The sequence below is a fragment of the Pristiophorus japonicus genome, chromosome 2 (assembly GCF_044704955.1).
Source record: "Pristiophorus japonicus isolate sPriJap1 chromosome 2, sPriJap1.hap1, whole genome shotgun sequence".
NCBI lineage: Eukaryota > Metazoa > Chordata > Chondrichthyes > Pristiophoridae > Pristiophorus > Pristiophorus japonicus.
The window spans coordinates 60,331,609-60,351,752 of record NC_091978.1 but is presented as its reverse complement, the minus strand read 5'-3'; the positions used below and the strand labels follow the sequence as shown (position 1 = coordinate 60,351,752).

At 44.8% G+C, this 20,144-nt stretch overlaps 1 protein-coding gene across 1 annotated transcript in view; it reads right to left on the bottom strand.

Moving 5' to 3' along the window:
* Nucleotides 1-20,144, bottom strand: part of dcc (DCC netrin 1 receptor) — a gene marked incomplete at its 5' end in the record, with an annotated part of 1,018,431 nt that overhangs the window by 68,211 nt on the left and 930,076 nt on the right. The window contains 3 exons of the mRNA XM_070862030.1: nt 3,261-3,377; nt 5,116-5,345; nt 10,996-11,158. Coding sequence (XP_070718131.1) covers nt 3,261-3,377; nt 5,116-5,345; nt 10,996-11,158 — 510 coding nt within the window. The remainder of the gene's footprint in view (nt 1-3,260; nt 3,378-5,115; nt 5,346-10,995; nt 11,159-20,144) is intronic.

The following is a 20,144-nucleotide window of genomic DNA, read 5'->3' as shown; positions in this document are numbered from 1 at the left end:
TCTAAAATTTTATCTTATGTTCTTATGTTCTTATGATGATAGATTGAGACTTATGATGATAGATTGAGTCTTATGATGATAGATTGAGTAGACTGGGTCTTTACTCGTTGGAGTTCAGAAGGATGAGGGGTGATCTTATAGAAACATTTAAAATAATGAAAGGAATAGACAAGATAGAGGCTGAGAGGTTGTTTCCACTGGTCGGGGAGACTAGAACTAGGAGGCACAGCCTCAAAATACGGGGGAGCCAATTTAAAATCAAGTTGAGAAGGAATTTCTTCTCCCAGAGGGTTGTGAATCTGTGGAATTCTCTGCCCAAGGAAGCAGTTGAGGCTAGCTCATTGAATGTATTCATGTCACAGATAGATAGATTTTTAACCAATAAGGGAATTGAGGGTTACGGGGAGCGGGCGGGTAAGTGGAGCTGAGTCCACGGCCAGATTAGCCATGATCTTGTTGAATGGCGGAGTAGGCTCGAGGGGCTAGATGGCCTGTTCCTAATTCTTATGTTCTTATGTCATGGATATTATGAGGAAGTTAAAGGGAGACACAACACCAGGCCCAGATGGATTTCATACATGAAGAAGTGGCCAGCAAACTCAATCAACCTCCTACCACTAATAATTAGGGAATGTAATAATAATTAGGGAATAATAATTAAGTAATATATTAATTAGAGAATAATAATAAGGAAATTATTAGAAATAATGCTGATGATTTGCAAGCAGTGAACATAATACCAACATTAAAAGGGTTATTGGAATGATCAACAGGCCAATGAGCTTAATATCAATTGAGGGTAAAGTATTAAAAAAGCATCTTGAAAGAGAGGATAATGAAAAACCTAGATACAATAGTATGGTTAGATATGTATGGGATGGTGAGAGCGGGTCACATAGACTTATGGGAGGGAGGTCTTACCAAATTTTGTATTAATTTTTTTTTGAGAATATTACAGGCCTTGTTGACAACAGAAATATTGTGGATATGAAGTAGCTAGATCGCATCAAGTTTTTGATACTATGCCACACAAGAGATTAGTTCACAAGAGGCTGGTTTCTGAGGTGGATTGAAAATTAACTAAAGCGGAGAAGGTATCGGATGGCTATACGTTGCATCAAAATGGAAAGGGCTTACTAATGGGTGCTACAAGGATCAGTGTAATTGATGTTCCGAGTGTATATAAATAATTTTGAGCTGGGAATAAAAACAAAACTATCGACATTTGAAGAGGATACCAAATTGGAAGCGGGGGGGGAGGTCAAACTGTAACAGGAACAGGCAAATCAAATACAAATATAAAGGGATTGGCATAGGTTAGGAAGATGGGCTGATGATTGCCAAATGACATTTATTGTGGAAAAATGCAAGATAATGAGACTATGGAAGGGAAGCAAACTGGGAAGATAAACTAAATGGCTCTAGACTACTGAAAACCACTAACAGCACAAGCGAAGATAGCTAGCAAGATTTTGGGATGTACAGCCAGAGGCATAGAGTACAAATTCCAGGAGCTGGTAATAAGTCTGTACATAGTACTGATACAGGCACACCTGCAATACCGTGTACAATTTTAGTCACCATACTACATCAAAGGTATCCAGGCATTCGAGCAGTGCAGAAAAGGGCAACCAAAATAATGCCTAGCTCAAAATATCTAAGTTACAAGGTCAGGTTGAAGCGCCAGGGATTGTTAACCTCTGGAAGATATTATTCAAGTACTCAAGATTATTAAGGGAATAGCTAAACTGAATCCTGATAATATGTTTGCCACAACCTCTAGAATCAGCGGCAGGCGATAACAACGATAACTTCAGGGCATGCGTACCGAGCGGCCAGCCGGGGTAAAATTTAAAGGGGGAGGTGGCCGGCTGCTGCTTAAAAAAAAATCTGCTATTTCACTTTCCGCTCGGTTGCGCTTTGGTCGCAGGGTCGGCATCGCGATCGCTCAGCCCGGCACTCTGCTTGAATGTCAGGCTGATCACGCAGCACCCCTCCTCCCTGGTGGTCCAGGTAGGTGGGTTCTTATTATGCAGAGTATACAGCTTGGGCCTTTCCCTTTAATTCAGGGAAGAGCCCCTTGTACGCAGCAGCTCTACATGGGGCCAATGTGTAGCACTGTCGAGCCGTGCGCCTCACCCCCAGGTCCTCCATTTCCTTTAGAGGGCGGTAATCCAAATTTATCACGAGGGGCGAAAAAACTGCGCCTGGCAAAAAGTCTCGCGCGTCGCGAGTATTACCGCCCCCAAACGGAGCGATACCCAATTTCTAGGCATATTACTTTATGCAGGTAGTGGGGAATGTGTGGAATGGGCTGTCCAGGGAGACAATGGAGGCAGATAGTCTGGAATAAAATTAAGGGAGAAGTGATAGATATTTGAGGGAGTAGCTGATTGAGAGCTATTACTTCACGGAATCACCCAGGTGGACTGCACAGCTTTATTTAATCCTGCACTTTCCTATGTTCCCATTTCAATTAGTGTCAGCATCAAGCACTCCTGGAATGATTAAAGCAAAGCCAGGTATAAAATAAAAGTTCCTATAACCTGCCCCAAAATATATCGTAAGCCCTAGTCTGGAAAGAATACCATTACCACACGTAACACTTCCATTTCCTGCACCACTTGTCCCAATAATCTATTTATCATTCACTTTTCACGGATGTTGTGGCTGAATGCAACAGTACATGACTGAAAGTGGAGGTAGAGGAAAAGCAATTGCTTCAAGATATAAACTGATTTAAATTTCAGGCAAAATTGATGATGTCCTAATAGAATATTCACTGCTGCTAAACTGCAAAGGTTGTGATAACTTGATCTTTCAATGTGTTTTGGCTCTTTAGTGATGTTGTGTTGAATCGGATAACACAGAGCCTGGGACAAAATGTTCAGTTATATTCTCCAATTTAGATTTCATCAACTTCAGGGTTTTCATTTATCTACCATTGTGCAAAATTTAGGTGAGAGAGTGCATCTTTCATTGACTGTAAAGTAAGACACTCACAGACATATGGAGTAATGCAGTGTCTCTTGCTCTAAAAGCCGAACTCTGTTTTCTACTTCCTCTTTCTCCCCAATTCCCTGAGGAGGACACTTCCCCACCTCATATAAAACACTCAGTAAACAAGAAAGGCAGACAACTAGCACAGACTAGTTGGGCCCAAGGACTGATTTCTGTGCTGTATATTCTATGCAATTCTGTGTAAATTGAGCCCTAATGAGAAAAATTGGCTTGAATCGTAAAACACCAACGTTACGTACTTGGATTGGTGGGCTGAGAGTCCATGGGAATCATCAGTTTTGGGCGTGTTCCTCTTCGAGCCGCCAGAGAACGTTCTAACGTGGACATACTGCTTCCAACTTCATCAGGATCATGACCTTTAAACAAAATAATTGAAAGGTATTACCACTAGGTTTGTACAGAGACATCTCCAAGATTCAAAGTGCTACATCTATGTATCAATAACATATTAACGTTCCTGCGTCAACTTTCCATGTTATAAATTCCAATGTCTACAGTTAGAATAGAATCAGTCGATAGAAACTTCAGATATTGTAATGGTATCCTCCTGTGCTACCAAAGCATAGGACTATCTCCCTGTACTACCGTCAGCTAGTCAGTCATAGGCAGTCTCTTGGAATCGAGGAGGACTTGCTTTCACTCATATAGTGAGATCTTTGGTGGCTGAACAGTCCAATACGAGAGTCACAGACTCTGTGACAGGTAGGACAGATAGTCGTTGAGGGAAGAGGTGGGTGGGACTGGTTTGCCGCACGCTCTTTCCGCTGCCTGCGCTTGATTTCTGCATGCTCTCGGCGTTGCTGTAATACCAAGGTGGTGAACAATCCCAAGTGCAACTAAAGCTCACTGCTCCAACACAATACTGGTAAATATCAGAGCCCAGAAATTGCACAGTTCTTATAGACATAAAACTAAAAATGGAGCAAGCGTCATACTTTTAACACTTTAACCTCCGACCCGACCACAACCCATCAATTCCCCCATATAAATCAATGGGCCTGAGTTTATCATCCACATGGCATAAACATGTTTGGAAGTGGCTTAGTGAGTTGCAGTGAATGGTGAGACATAATGCACCCCGACCCCCACCCCCCTCCCCAGTCCCCCAATGGTGATGACTGTGAAAGGAATGGCTTGGACATTGTAGGGATGCTTTATGGTGCTGTTGTGGGGTGGTGCCAACCTGGTGCATCATGTGGCAGCCAGGGTGTACAGCATCAAGTGAAGTAAATGTGACCATGGTGCAGCCATCCCCGGTGCCCCGAGCAGCAATGTGGTCAGGTGCTTATGCCCTGTGTCCTTTGCAGCATCAGGTGATTGCGGAGAAGGTTGGTGCTGTTGTTGGTGCTGCTGGTGTGTTTAGTGATGTTGGTGTTGGGACTGATCATGGTAGGATACTGAGGACCAAGGTGAGATTTTTTTCAAGGGCACTGATACCGCTGCAATAGATGGCAGCTGGAGTTGAGATGACAGAAGCGATCTGTCAATGGTGAGTGAAGTTGTTCCAAGGGGGTGGACACTGGATAGAAAGTTCATTCCAAACACTTCAATCCTCTATAAAGCTGAAAAGTGTATTCCAACTCCTGAAGGCTCAGCTTCTAAGATTGGAAATTGAACAGCTGTGAAATGGTAGCTTTTATACCATGTTTTCAGGTGTCAACTATTCACAGCAATGGAGAGTCATTGAGAACCCGACACACTTACCTGACATGATCTCTGAGTGCCGGGAACCTCGTAAAAAAGCTGAAAAAATGGTAAGTACCTGGTAAAATGCCTTTTAAATATATTTAAACAAGCTGTTGACAATTTCAATTGGCTCCCCTGCCGCTTGGTGTCAGGTCTGTGAAGTTCAGGCAGACCTGACACTTGGGAAACTGACATGGAGGCGGGCTAAAAGTGCACTTCCGCCCCGCTGTCAATCACTGCCATTTTGACAGCTAACCAGCCTCCAAACTCACACAGCATCGGTAAAATGCCGGCCTGAGAGTGTACATTGGTAAAATTAGCCCGATAGTAATCTATGCACCGATTATAGACTTTGTAGGGATTTGGTGCTTGTATTATACAAGAACCTTTACATATACATGGGCTTACCTGAATGTGAGCCACTTTTGCTGGTTAACTGGTTCTCTGAGTGGCTGTGGCTGACAGGGGTTATATCCTGGCAGCTTTGTTGCATGGGTGAATCTCTCACAGATGGATCTGTGCCTGAGGGCTTTTCAATATTTTTCATCTCCATTTCTTCATGATGTATCCAGAGGTCTGGTGGCCTCAGGTCTTTTTGGCTGCCCTTTCTTTTGCCACCACTGTGTGCTGCACGTTTTCTGTGATGGGCAGATCATAAATTAAAGAATAATTAAATACCAGGACACGACAATGCAATAATCATATTTTTCTACCATTTATCTGTGAGTTTAAAACCAATTATGGAAGAAATTAATGAGGCCTGATCTTTCTGTGTGTCCATAAGGGAGAATTTCATGACAAATATATTTTGTCCTTTTACCCCTACATTTTAACCCTCTGTTTTCAGTAGTAGTCATCAGATCATAATCGATGTGGGAAATCCCTGGCCGACTTTATCCCCTCCCTATATCAGGGGCAATGAGACCAATTGCAGCATCCAAACTAATGCCTTGGCTGGGAACAGCTAACTCAGTACAAATCAGGAATTGACACTTAAAGACTGACTGCCTACTTCCACCTCCATAACATCACCTGTCTCTGCCACATCTGCTGCTGAAACCCTCATCCATGCCTTTGTTAACTCTAGACTCGTCTATCCCAGTGCTCTCATGGCCGCCCTCCACCTTGCATCGTCCATAAACTTGAGCTCATCCAAAACTTTGCTGCCCGTATCCCAGCTCACACCAAGTCCCGTTCCCCATCATAATCATCATCATAGGCAGTTCCTCGGAATCAAGGGAGACTTGCTTCCACTCTAAAAATGAGTCCTTAGGTGGCCGAACAGTCCAATACGAGAACCACAATCCCTGTCACAGGTGGGACAGATAGTCGTTGAGGGAAAGGGTGGGTGGGACTGGTTTGCCGCACGCTCTTTCCGCTGCCTGCAATTGGTTTCTGTATGCTCTCGGCGATGAGACTCGAGGTGCTCGCCGCCCTCCCAGATGCGCTTCCTCCACTTGAATGAAAGTCAACTGCATTAGATGGCAGTGTAACATCAGAACACCTATAAATTAAAGTTTATTAAACAATTTTAAAATGCATTTGAGATTAGCACATCTGGTCTTTGGCCAGGGACTCCCAGGTTGCACTTTACCAGGGAGGCTTTGAGAGTGTCCTTGTAATGTTTCCTCTGCCCACCTTTGGCTTGTTTGCTGTGAAGGAGTTCCGAGTAGAGCGCTTGCTTTGGGAGTCTCGTGCCTGGCATGCGAACAGTGTGGCCTGCCCAGCGAAGCTGATCAAGTGTGGTCAGTGCTTCAATGCTGGGGATGTTGGCCTGGTCGAGGTGGACACGTGTGCTCGCTGACCTACATTGGCTCCCGCTCCTGCAACACCTTGATTTAAAAAGTCCCATCCTTGTTTTCAAAACCCCCCCATGGCCTCGCTCCCCCCTATCTTGGTAACCTCCTCCAGCCCTATAACCCTCCGAGATCTCTGCGCTCCTCCAATTCTAGGCATCCCCAATTTTCTTCGCTCCACCATTGGTGGCCATGCCTTCAGTTGCCTTGGCCCTAAGCTCTAGAATTCCCTCCCTAAACCTTTCCGCCTCTCCATCGCTCCTCCTTTAAGATGTTCCTTAGAAACTACCTCTTTGACCAAGCTTTTGGTCATCTGTCTTAATATCTTCTCATGTGGCTCAGTGTCAAATTTTGTTTGATAAGCGTTCCTGTGAAGTGCCTTGAGATGTTTTACTACGTTATAGGCGCTATATAAATGCAAGTTTTTCTTGTTTTGTGTAATGTATTTGCTTCATGGGTTCTTTGCTGAAGAATTCATAGCAACATATTGCTATTAATAACTACAGGTTGAACCTCCCTTATCCAGAACTCCCTTATCCGGAACCACCCCTCGTCCAGAACCATTCTTGGCCACCGGGTGGCGCATGCGCAGAACTCCGACATGAACAAATCAAAGTCCTTCCTCGCTGCCAAGCCAGCCTGCCCCGATATCCCCTTGCTCAGTACCTGTACCATCCAATTTAACATGACCACCCCTCGTCCGGAAGAATCCCTTATCCAGAACAAGCCAGGTCCCAAGGGTTCCGGATAAGAGAGGTTAAACCTGTAGTTGGTTTATTAACAAAGGTTTAACAATCACACTATACATTACTAGTTCATCCACTCGGCTCACAACTGCATACCTCATCGTGGATGACCTAGACCCAACTGACTGGGATTTTATTGAGTCTTATGAATATCACGTGACTGGTTAAGCCACTCAGAATGCAACAGCTCTACAAACCTGTGTGCATACTCACAGGAGGGTACATTACCTTGTGGTTAGGTACAAAGCAGTGAATTGTCCCATATGGCAATCAGAAGAACTGTACCACTATTATATTAAATCCCTTCTGTTTTTGTTCTCACTGCTTTTGCTATCAAGATGAATGCTCTACATGGAATATCTACACTCTTCGTGGTCTAATATTTGTATAAAGATACAAAGAGGAAGAAAATTCCAGCAATAGATGCCCTGAATAAAGCAAATAATTGAATATGTAAAAAAGTCATCTAAAATACTGTGAACAAGATATGAACAAATAGGTAACTCAATTCTCATATTGTTACCACATTAATCAAATGTTGTCAACATGTTATAAGCTGAATCCTAGTAACATTAAATCCTCACTTGGGAATATTATATATAACCCATATTACTTTCGAGATGACAAATATAGTTTTCAGTTCCCTTGAAACAGACATAACATTGAAAGATAAATATTTTCTATTTATCTCCCTTGGTGCCTCTTCTACCCACTAATTGATAGAACTGTTCCTCTGCTTGAAAATGTCACAATGGAGGTCTGCAACCATGTGGTGTCTCCATTGTTAAATCAGATCTTATTATACCCCATCTCTGCCCTGTGAATTACTCAAGATCAGTGTTCCCTGTAAATTGGTGCATGGGTCCTTTAACTGGTTGCACGGCTCATTCAACCTTTCTCGCATGCAGAGTTATTTCCATTGTAAAGTCGGTGAGCGGCCTGCGTAGGACCTCTAGACCATGGCCATGCAGTTCAGTGGGAACGTTACTCATGGTACAGGACAAGTATCAAAAATAATTACCTAGGAACTGAGGTTCCCTATGATTAGCACAACATTCTTTCACCTCTGGTATTTGTGACTGGTTTCAGCCCTAGCTCGGAGATGGAAGTCTCTTCTCTCGGCCGACTATAAGTATCCAATGTAAAGTGCATTTGAGCGGTTTCAACCTCGCGGATACAAAGCCAGTGCAAATATGGTACTAAATTGCCAATCTCCCTCAGAAAGGGTACATGGATTCCTTGTATGAGAAGTATTCAAATTCACACTGGTACTGTAGGGTGTGTCTTTCTGACCTTGGGATTAAGGCATAACATTAAGCCAAAGAAGAAGGTGGTTTACTCTGCAGCAGGCTGTACTTTACCTGACCTGTGTGTGCTTGGTGTGTGAATTGGATAATAGAGTGCTCCTTTCCTCACTACTGACATCCATCACTTTGATTAATACAAAAATACACCTCAATAACATTGGTTAAGCCCTGTCTTGAGTCCTGCAATACAGGACAAGTGCACATGTACACCAGGAATGAGGGACTTCAGTTACGTTGATAGACTGGAGAAGCTGGGATTGTTTTCCTTGGAGCAGAGAAAATTGAGAGGAGATTTGATAGAGGTGTTCAAAATCATGAGGGGTCTGGACAGAGTAGATAGAGAGAAACCGTTCCCATTGGCAGAAGGGTTGAGAACCAGAGGACACAGATTTAAGGTGGTTGGCAAAAGAACCAAAGGCGATGTAAGAAAAACTTTTTTACAGAATGAGTGATTAAGATCTGGAATGCACTGCCTGAAAGGGTGGTGGAGGCAGACTCAATTTTATCTTTCAAAAGGGAGTTGGATAAGTATCTGAAGGAAAACAATTTCAGGGCTACGGGGAAAGGGCAGGGGTGTGGGACTAGCTGAGAGTCGGCACGGGCTCATAAGAACATAAGAATTAGGAACAGGAGTAGGCCATCAAGCCCCTCGAGCCTGCTCCGCCATTCAACAAGATCATGGCTGAACTGGCCGTGGACTCAGCTCCACTTACCCGCCCGCTCCCCGTAACTCTTAATTCGCTTATTGGTTAAAAATCTATCTATCCGTGACTTGAATACATTCAATGAGCTAGCCTCAACTGCTTCCTTGGACAGAGAATTCCACAGATTCACAACCCTCTGGGAGAAGAAATTCCTTCTCAACTCGGTTTTAAATTGGCTCCCCCGTATTTTGAGGCTGTGCCCCCTAGTTCTAGTCTCTCCGACCAGTGGAAACAACCTCTCTGCCTCTATCCCTTTCATTATTTTAAATGTTTCTATAAGATCACCCCTCATCCTTCTGAACTCCAATGAGTAAAGACCCAGTCTACTCAATCTATCATCATAAGGTAACCCCCTCATCTCCGGAATCAGCCTAGTGAATCGTCTCTGTACCCCCTCCAAAGCTAGTATATTCTTCCTTAAGTAAGGTGACCAAAACTTACTCAATGGGCCGCATGGCCTTCTTCCGTGCTGTAACCATTCTATGGTTCTATGATTCTATACATAGCTGCATAAACATTCAAGTCTACCACGCATCCCTAAATAGTGTTTAGGAACCCTGGTCAATTTTTCCCAACTTAACCCGGATGACATTCAGGCTTGGGTTGATAAGTGGTAAGTGCCACACAAGTGCCAGGCAATGACTATCTCCAACAAGCAAGAGTCTAATCACCACCCCTTGACATTTAATGGCATTACCATCACCAAATCCTCCACCATCAACATCCTGGGGTAACAATTGACCAGAAACTTAACTGAACCAGCCAGATAAATACTGTGACTACAAGAGCTGGTCAGAAGCTGGGTTTTCTGCGGTGAGTGTCTCACCTCCTTACTCCCCATAGCCTTTCCAGCATATACAAGGCACAAGTCAGGAGTGTGATGGAATACTCTCCACTTACCTGGATGAGTGCAGCTCCAACAACACTCAAGACACTTGACACCATCCAGGACAAAGCAGTCCGCTTGATTGGCACCCCATCCACTCTTTAAACATTCATTCCCACCATACACCGTGGCTGCAGTGTGTACCATCTACAAAAGGCACTGCAGCAACTTGCCAAGGCTTCTTCCGGAGCACCTCCAAAACCTGCAACCTCTATAATCTAGAACTACAAGGGCAGCAGGCATATGGGAACATCATCACCTGCAAGTTCTCCTCCAAGTTACACACCATCCTGAGTTGGAAATATATCGGCGTTTCTTCATCGTCGCTGGGTCAAAATCCTGGAATTCCCTGCCTAACAGCACTGTGGGAGTGCCTTCACCTCACAGACTGCACCAGTTCAAGAAGGTGGCTCACTGCCACCTTCTCAAAGGCAATTGGGGATGGGAAATAAATGCTGGCCTTGACGGCGACACACACATCCCGTGAACAAATAAAATAAAACCCAAGGATGCTGAGCCTACGAGGCGCCAGTGAAACGGTTCAGATGCAGCAAGGGTGTCGATAGGGTGAGATGAACTAAGGCGGGAGGAGGCTCGTGTGGAGCACAAAATTGGCATCGACCAGTTGGGCCGACTGGCCTGTTTCTGTGCCGTAACATTCCATGTAGCATCTTTATCACCACCCTGCCCGAGATTAGCTAAATCAGTAATTCAACCAGGGGCCATCCTGGTTTAGATGGCTCAGCTACTCACCGGATGAACTCACTAAGGTATCAGATGGATCCTTCAGAAGCTATCACAGAAAAGTGAGAATAAGGCATCAAAATAGTTAATAAAATATAAACATACTTCCTTTGCTGTGCTGAAGATCGACGGGTGCAGATCACGGCAACAACAATGACCACCACGACTGTTACTGCACCAATAGAGACCACAATGATCACCAGCAGATTACCATTCTTTTGAGGGGTCACACTGCCGTGAGGTGGGTGCATTTGACCAATTGGAGGCTCTGGAAGACAAACCATAAGAAGTATTGATATAAAAACTTAAGATTAGACCTTAAAACATAAAGTGAGGAGGTTGGAAGAATTTTCTGCATGCAAATAGCGATTAGAATATGGAATACATTATCACAAGTGTCGATTGAACCAATTATTTAAAGAAGAGTTAAGCACATGAAGAAGAAAAGTGCACGAGCAAAGAGCTACAGTAAACAGCTCTGGTGTGGAGCCAGCGGTGGCATAATGACAATGGGCTGAAGCAGCCTCCTCTTGACGCTTAAATATCTGTGCTTCTGTATGTTATTTTTGTGTAACTATAATAAAGATACGTTGTTCTGCTGGCAATGTCATAGAAACATAGAAACATAGAAAATAGGTGCAGGAGTAGGCCATTCGGCCCTTCTAGCCTGCACTGCCATTCAATGAGTTCATGGCTGAACATGCGACTTCAGTACCCCCTTCCTGCTTTCTTGCCATACCCCTTGATCCCCCTAGTAGTAAGGACTTCATCTAACTCCTTTTTGAATATATTTAGTGAATTGGCCTCAACAACTTTCTGTGGCAGAGAATTCCACAGGTTCACCACTCTCTGAGTGAAGACGTTTCTCCTCATCTCGGTCCTAAATGGCTTACCCCTTATCCTTAGTCTGTGACTTCCCCAACATTGGGAACATTCTTCCTGCATCTAACCTGTCTGAACCCATCAGAATTTTAAACGTTTCTATGAGGTCCCCTCTCATTTTTCTGAACTCCAGTGAATACAAGCCCAGTTGATCCAGTCTTTCTCGATAGGTCAGTCCCGCCATCCCGGGAATCAGTCTGGTGAACCTTCACTGCACTCCCTCAATAGCAAGAATGTCCTTCCTCAAGTTAGGAGACCAAAACTGTACACAATACTCCAGGTGTGGCCTCACCAAGGCCCTGTACAACTGTAGCAACACCTCCCTGCCCCTGTACTCAAATCCCCTCGCTATGAAGGCCAACATGCCATTTGCTTTCTTAACCGCCTGCTGTACCTGCATGCCAACCTTCAATGACTGATGTACCATGACAGCCAGGTCTCGTTGCACCTCCCCTTTTCCTAATCTGTCACCATTCAGATAATAGTCTGTCTTTCTGTTTTTACCACCAAAGTGGATAACCTCACATTTATCCACATTATACTTCATCTGCCATGCACTTGCCCACTCACCTAACCTATACAGCTCAATACAGATCAATGTGAGACCTTTAAAGCATAAGATAGGATACAAAACTACAACATTAACCTATAACATGGTGAATAAACAGCATGAATGTATTATTCCGCTCTGCTTATTTCTTATCTTCTTATCCTGCATGACATGGTTTTCTTTTAACTTCTCTATTTTCCCTTTTCTCTATTTCCCTATCTCCCTTTTTCCCTTTTCACAGGATTTGCAAATGTTTCCCACTGGAGAGCAAAAGAGGATGGAGCTTTGATGAAAGATTTACACTTTCACTGTGACTACTGGAACTGCCCCACCACCATGCTGCAAAAGGAGCAGAAATGCCAAGAATTAGAGGGGCAGGAGACTGCAATTCTCAGGCAGTAGGGCAAGAGATTGTGGTCTTCCAAGTAAGATCACCACCAAATATGATAGATTGGTAGGCCAGGCTAAACACAGTTCTCTGTAGTTTCTGTATGATTGACTATATTTCAAAAGTTGCTGAATTCCTATTAGCAATTCACTGGCAGGCCAGAAACACCCAGTTCCTTCTTTCCATTCATTCACTCAGTCGAAAGCAAATCACCATTGAACAACGGGTGCATTAAAAACAGGAGCGCTTTCGTTCCTTTGGAACATGCCTGTAGCATGCTGATAGCATCACAGCAGTGCTAGCTTGCCAAAAAAAGACAAGCGTCCTCGTGGTGACACCATCACAAGACTAGCATGCTGAAACTGATGAGGACTCCCTTTACATTTGGGGAAAAGAAAACCCGAGGATTTGCTTGTAAAGTCCGAGCAGACATGAAAGTCTGGATCGTGCCTTTGGCACGCTGGTAATGTCAGGAAATTGACAAAACTCTTTGTGACATCATCTCAGTTCCAGCTTGCTGCAACTGACGAGAGCATCTTCTTTCTTGCCCTGAAAGCAGCCCTGATGCGAATGACCTACAACAGCTCAACTGAAAGCCTGTAAATTAGAAGTAAGGCTTACAAAAGAACATAAGAAATAGGAGCAGGAGTAGGCCATTTTGCCCCTTGAGCCTACTCCGCCATTCAGCCCCTTGAGCCTACTCCGCCATTCAATGAGATAGTGGCTGAACTGATCATGGACTTAGCTCCACTTCCCTGCCTGTTCCCCATAACCCTTTACTCCCTTTACGCACAAAAATCTGTCTACCTGCGCCTTAAATATATTCAATGATCCAGCCTCCACAGCTCACGAGGGCAGAGAATTCCATAGATTTACAACCTTCTGAGAGAAGAAATTCCTCCTCATTTCAGTTTTAAATGGGCGGCCCCTTACTCTGAGACTGTGTCCCCTACTTTTAGTTTCCCCTATGAGTGGAAATATCCTCTCTGCGTCCACCTTGTCGAGCCCCCTCATTATCTTATATGTTTCAATAAGACCACCTCTCATTCTTCTAAACTCCAAGGTGTATAGGTCCAGCCTACTCAACCTATCTTCATAAGTCAACCCCCTCATCTCTGGAATCAACCTAGTGAACCTTCTCTGAACTGCCACCAATGCAAGTATTCTGTTATGTATGTAATAACTCGATAGACTGAATACTATAAACTAACACAGGCACAAACCTGGCTCAGCTTTAATCGGGCTCTGAGTGATCACCTTACATGATTGCTTGCCTTTTGTACCTGGCCTGCACACCAGTGTGCACAGTCCAATGACCTCCGACAGTCACGCCACCTGGTGGCTAGTAACCCCAAGCATATATACATGATATATACCCTTCCCTAAATACGGAGACAAAAGAACATAAGAACATAAGAATTAGGAACAGGAGAAGGCCATCTAGCCCCTCGAGCCTGCTCCGCCATTCAACAAGATCATGGCTGATCTGGCCGTGGATTCAGCTCCACTTACCCGCCCGCTCCCCGGAACCCTTAATTCCCTTATTGGTTAAAAATCTATCTATCTGTGACTTGAATACATTCAATGAGCTAGCCTCAACTGCTTCCATGGGCAGAGAATTCCACAGATTCACAACCCTCTGGGAGAAGAAATTCCTTCTCAACTCGGTTTTAAATTGGCTTCCCCGTATTTTGAGGCTGTGCCCCCTAGTTCTAGTCTTCCCGACCAGTGGAAACAACCTCTCTTCCTCTACCTTGTCTATCCCTTTCATTATTTTAAATGTTTCTATAAGATCACCCCTCATCCTTCTGAACTCCAACGAGTAAAGACCCAGTCTACTCAATCTATCATCATAAGGTAAACCCCTCATCTCCGGAATCAGCCTAGTGAATCGTCTCTGTACCCCCTCCAAAGCTAGCATATCCTTCCTTAAGTAAGGTGACCAAAACTGCATGCAGTACTCCAGGTGCGGCCTCACCAATACCCTATACAGTTGCAGCAGGACCTCCCTGCTATTGTACTCCATCCCTCTCGCAATGAAGGCCGACATTCCATTCGCCTTCCTGATTACCTGCTGCACCTGCAAACTAACTTTTTGGGATTCATGCACAAGGAGCCGGCGCCTCACAACTTGAGCCGCCTCGGGGAAATCCCCTCCGTGCCTTTCAGTTCCGCGCGGAGGGGTTTCCTGTACGGGCTGCTCCTGCACACTCTCAACTTTGCCATCCTCGCCGGCCGTCCGGACACGCCATGGCGTACCATCTTGCCGTCCGGAGGAGGCGGGAGTCCCCGATGGAGGGCACTCTATGCGGGAGTCCTCCCACTATTCATCGGGGACTTGGCCTGGAGGGTGGTGCACGGAGCAGTGCCATGCAACAAAATTTTAAGCCGGTTCACGGACTCCCAGGCCGCCTGCAATTTCTGCGGTCTGGAGGAGTCCGTGTTCCATGTTTTTATTGAGTGCACGAGGTTGCAGCCCCTGTTTCATTATTTAAAGGGGCTGCTCCTGAAATTCTGGCTGCACTTCAGTCCCACTCTCCTGATCTTTGGGCACCCTGTGCGAAGGTGAGCGGGTAGGTCCGAGGGCCTCCTCGTAGGACTGCTCCTGGGCACGGCCAAGGGTGCCATCAGCAGGTCCAGGCAGCGGGCGGTCGAGGGGGTCGTTCAACCTGACTGCCTGCCTCTCTTCCGCTCTTACATCCGGTCCAGGGTGTCCTTGGAGATGGAGCACGCGGTGTCCACCGGTACGCTCGCGGCCTTCCGCGAGAGGTGGGCACGGAGGGACTGGAGTGCATCATCACGCCCGGCAACCAAATTTTAATTTGATTTTACGTTTTAAAGTTTAATTTGTTTTAATTGCCGGTGCTTTTAGTGTCCCCCTCCCCTTTTATAGGGGGCACTGGAGGAAAAAAAAAATTTGATTTTAGTGCCCAAAAAAAAACCAAAAAAAAAGAAAAACACAAAAAAAAACACAAAAAAGAAAAAAAATGGGCCTTGTAAATATCTGGTGTGTCATCCAGGTCTGGTGGCACTGATTAATGTTTATGTTTTACAGGTAAACTCCAAAAGAGTTTCATGTACAAGGACCCCCAGGTCCCTCTGCACCGCAGCATGTTGTAATTTCTCCCCATTCAAATAATATTCCCTTTTACTGTTTTTTTTTCCCAAGGTGGATGACCTCACACTTTCCGACATTGCATTCCATCTGCCAAACCTTAGCCCATTCGCTTAACCTATCTAAATCTCTTTGCAGCCTCTCTGTGTCCTCTACACAACCCGCTTTCCCACTAATCTTTGTGTCATCTGCAAATTTTGTTACACTACACTCTGTCCCCTCTTCCAGGTCAGCTATGTATATTATAAACAGTTGTGGTCCCAGCACCGATCCCTGTGGCACACCACTAACCACCGATTTCCAATCCGAAAAGGACCCATTTATCCTGACTCTTTGCTTTCTGTTAGCCAGCCAATTCTCTATCCATGCTAATACATTTCCTCTGACTCCGTGTACCTTCATCTTCTGCAGTAACTTTTAGTGTGGCACCTTATCGAATGCCTTTTGGAAATCTAAATACACCACATCCATCGGTACACCTCTATCCACCATGCTCATTATATCCTCAAAGAATTCCAGTAAATTAGTTAAGCATGATTTCCCCTTCATGAATCCATGTTGCGTCCGCTTGATTGCACTATTCCTATCTAGATGTCCAGCTATTTCTTCCTTAATGATAGTTTCAAGCATTTTCCCCACTACAGATGTTAAACTAACCGGTCTATAGTTACCTGCCTTTTGTCTGCCCCTTTTTTAAACAGAGGCGTTACATTAGCTGCTTTCCAATCTGCTGGTACCTCCCCAGAGTCCAGAGAATTTTGGTAGATTATAACGAATGCATCTGCTATAACTTCCGCCATCTCTTTTAATACCCTGGAATCCATTTCATCAGGACCAGGGGACTTGTCTATTTTGAGTCCCATTAACCTGTCCAGCACTACCCCCCTAGTGATAGTGATTGTCTCAAGGTCCTCCCTTCCCACATTCCTGTGACCAGCAATTTTTGGCATGGTTTTTGTGTCTTCCACTGTGAAGACCGAAGCAAAATAATTATTTAAGGTCTTAGCCATTTCCACATTTCCCCATTATTAAATCCCCCTTCTCATCTTCTAAGGGACCAACATTTACTTGAGTCACTCTTTTCTGTTTTATATATCTGTAAAAGCTTTTACAATCTGTTTTTATGTTTTGCGCAAGTTTACTTTTGTAATCAATCTTTCCTTTCTTTATTGCTTCCTTAGTCATTCTTTGCTGTCGTTTAAAATTTTCCGAATCTTCTAGTTTCCCACTAACCTTGGCCACCTTATACGCATTGGTTTTTAATTTGATACTCTCCTTTATTTCCTTGGTTATCCACGGTTGGTTATCCCTTCTCTTACCGCCCTTCTTTTTCACTGGAATATATTTTTGTTGAGTACTATGAAAGAGCTCCTTAAAAAGTCCTCCACTGTTCCTCAATTGTGCCACCATTTAGTCTGTGTTTCCAGTCTACTTTAGCCAACTCTGCCCTCATCCCACTGTAGTCCCCTTTGTTTAAGCATAGTACGCTCGTTTGAGACACTATTTCCTCATCCTCAATCTGTATTACAAATTCAACCATACTGTGATCACTCAATCCGAGAGGATCTTTTACTAGGAGATCATTTATTATTCCTGTCTCATTACACAGGACCAGATCTAAGATAGCTTGCTCCCTTGTAGGTTCTGTAACATACTGTTCTAAGAAACAATCCATTATGCATTCTATCAATTCCTCCTCCAGCCTACCCCGTGCGATTTGATTTGACCAATCGATATGTAGGTTAAAATCCCCCATGATTACTGCCATTACTTTTTTCACATGCCTCCATTATTCCCTTGATTATTGCCCGCCCCACCGTGAAGTTATTATTTGGGGGCCTATAAACTACGCCCACCAGTGACTTTTTCCCCTTACTATCTCTAATCTCCACGCACAATGATTCAACATTTTGTTCATTAGAGCCAATATCGTCTCTCACAACTGCCCTGATATCATCCTTTATTAACAGAGCTACCCCACCTCCTTTCCCTTCTTGTCTATCTTTCCGAATCGTCAGATACCCCTGTATGTTTAATTCCCAGTCTTGGCCACCCTGCAACCACGTTTTTGTAATGGCCACCAAATCATACCCATTTGTAATGATTTGTGCCGTCAACTCATTTACTTTATTTCGAATGCTGCGTGCGTTTAGGTAGAGTGTTTCAATACTGGTTTTTAAACCATGATTTTTAGTTTTTACCCCTCCTGCAGCCCCTAGATATTCAGTGGCCCTTTTTGTTTTTGCCTTGGGTTTCTCTGCCCTCCACTTTTACTCATCTCCTTTCTGTCTTTTGCTTTTGTCTCCTTTTTGTTTCCCTCAGTCTCCCTGCATTGGTTCCCATCCCCCTGCCATATTAGTTTAACTCCTCCCCAACAGCACTAGCAAACACTCCCCCTAGGACATTGGTTCCGGTCCTGCCTAGGTGCAGACCGTCTGGTTTGTACTGGTCCCACTTCCCCCAGAACCGGTTCCAATGCCCCAGGAATTTGAATCCCTCCCTGCTGCACCACTGCTCAAGCCACGTATTCATCTGAGCTATCCTGCGATTCCTACTCTGACTCGCACGTGGCACTGGTAGCAATCCCGAGATTACTACTTTTGAGGTCCTACGTTTTAATTTAGCTCCTAGCTCCTTAAATTCGTCTCGTAGGACCTCATCCCCTTTTTTACCTATATCGTTGGTACCAATGTGCACCACGACAACTGGCTGTTCACCCTCCCTTATCAGAATGTCCTGCACCCGCTCCGAGACATCCTTGACCCTTGCACCAGGGAGGCAACATACCATCCTGAAGTCTCGGTTGCGGCCGCAGAAACGCCTATCTATTCCCCTTACAATCGAATCCCCTATCACTATTGCTCTCCCACTCTTTTTCCTGCCCTCCTGTGCAGCAGAGCCAGCCACGGTGCCATGAACTTGGCTGCTGCTGCTCTCCCCTGATGAGTCATCCCCCTCAACAGTACTCAAAACGGTGTATCTGTTTTGCAGGGGGATGACCGCAGGGGACCCCTGCACTACCTTCCTTGCACTGCTCTTCCTGCTGGTCTTCCATTCCCTAGCTGGCTGTGGACCCTTCACCTGCGGTAAGACCAACTCACTACACGTGCTACTCACGTCATTCTCAGCATCGTGGATGCTCCAGAGTGAATCCATCCTCAGCTCCAATTCCGCAACGCGGTCCGTCAGCAGCTGGAGGCGGATACACTTCCCGCACACGTAGTCGTCAGGGACACCAGAAGTGTCCCTGAGTTCCCACATGGTACAGGAGGAGCATATCACGTGACCGAGCTCTCCTGCCATGACTTAACCCTTAGATACACTTAAATTGGCAACAACAATGCTAAAGTTTACTCACTGTTATAGAATAGAAGACCAAAACTGTACGCAGTACTCTAGGTGTGGCCTCACCAATACCCTGTACAGTTGTAGCAGGACTTCTCTGCTTTTATACTCCATCCCCATTGCAATAAAGGCAAACATTCCATTTGCCTTCCTAATTACTTGCTGTACCTGCATACTGACTTATTGTGTTTCATGTACTCCAGGTCCCTCTGTACTACAGCACTTTGCAATTTTTCTCCATTTAAATTATAATTTGCTTTTCTATTTTTTCTACCAAAGTGGATAACCTCACATTTTCCCACATAATGGGCCCAAGTTTCCACATGATTTGCGCCTGATTTTTAGGAGCAACTGGTGGAGAACGGACTAACTTAGAAATCGCAATTCTCCACATTTTTTTTTCTGCAGTTCTAGTCAGGTAGAACAGTTCTACTTTGGAACAGAATTTTTTCTTCAAAAGGGGGCGTGTCTGGCCACTGACGCCTGATTTGAAAGTTTCCACAGTGAAAATATACTCCAAACTAAAGTAGAATGGAGCAAGTGAAGATTTTTGTAGAACTGAAAAAACCTGTTTTACACATTAAAAAATCAGGCACAGGTTACAAATTAGGCGTCCAGAACGAGGTGGGGGGAAGGGAAGTCATTAAATTCTATCATAAATCCTTATTTATACTTATACAAATATTATACCAATAAATCCAACCTGAATAAACATTTATAAGCAAAGAAAAGATTAAATAAACCATCTTCCTACCTGTGTGAAAGTGCTTCAGGCAGGCCTTTCGGGACCGAAGGCTGAACGGGCCAGCCCGAAATTTCAGGCAGGGCCCGTCCCCAGCATTAGATTTACAGGAAGGTGGCGTTGGGTTGGGTCGGGTCGGGGAGGTTCGGTTCGGTTCGGGTCGGGGGGGGAGGGAGGGAGGGAGAGAGAGGGAGGGGGGGAGGGAGAGAGAGAGGGAGAGGGGGGGAGGGAG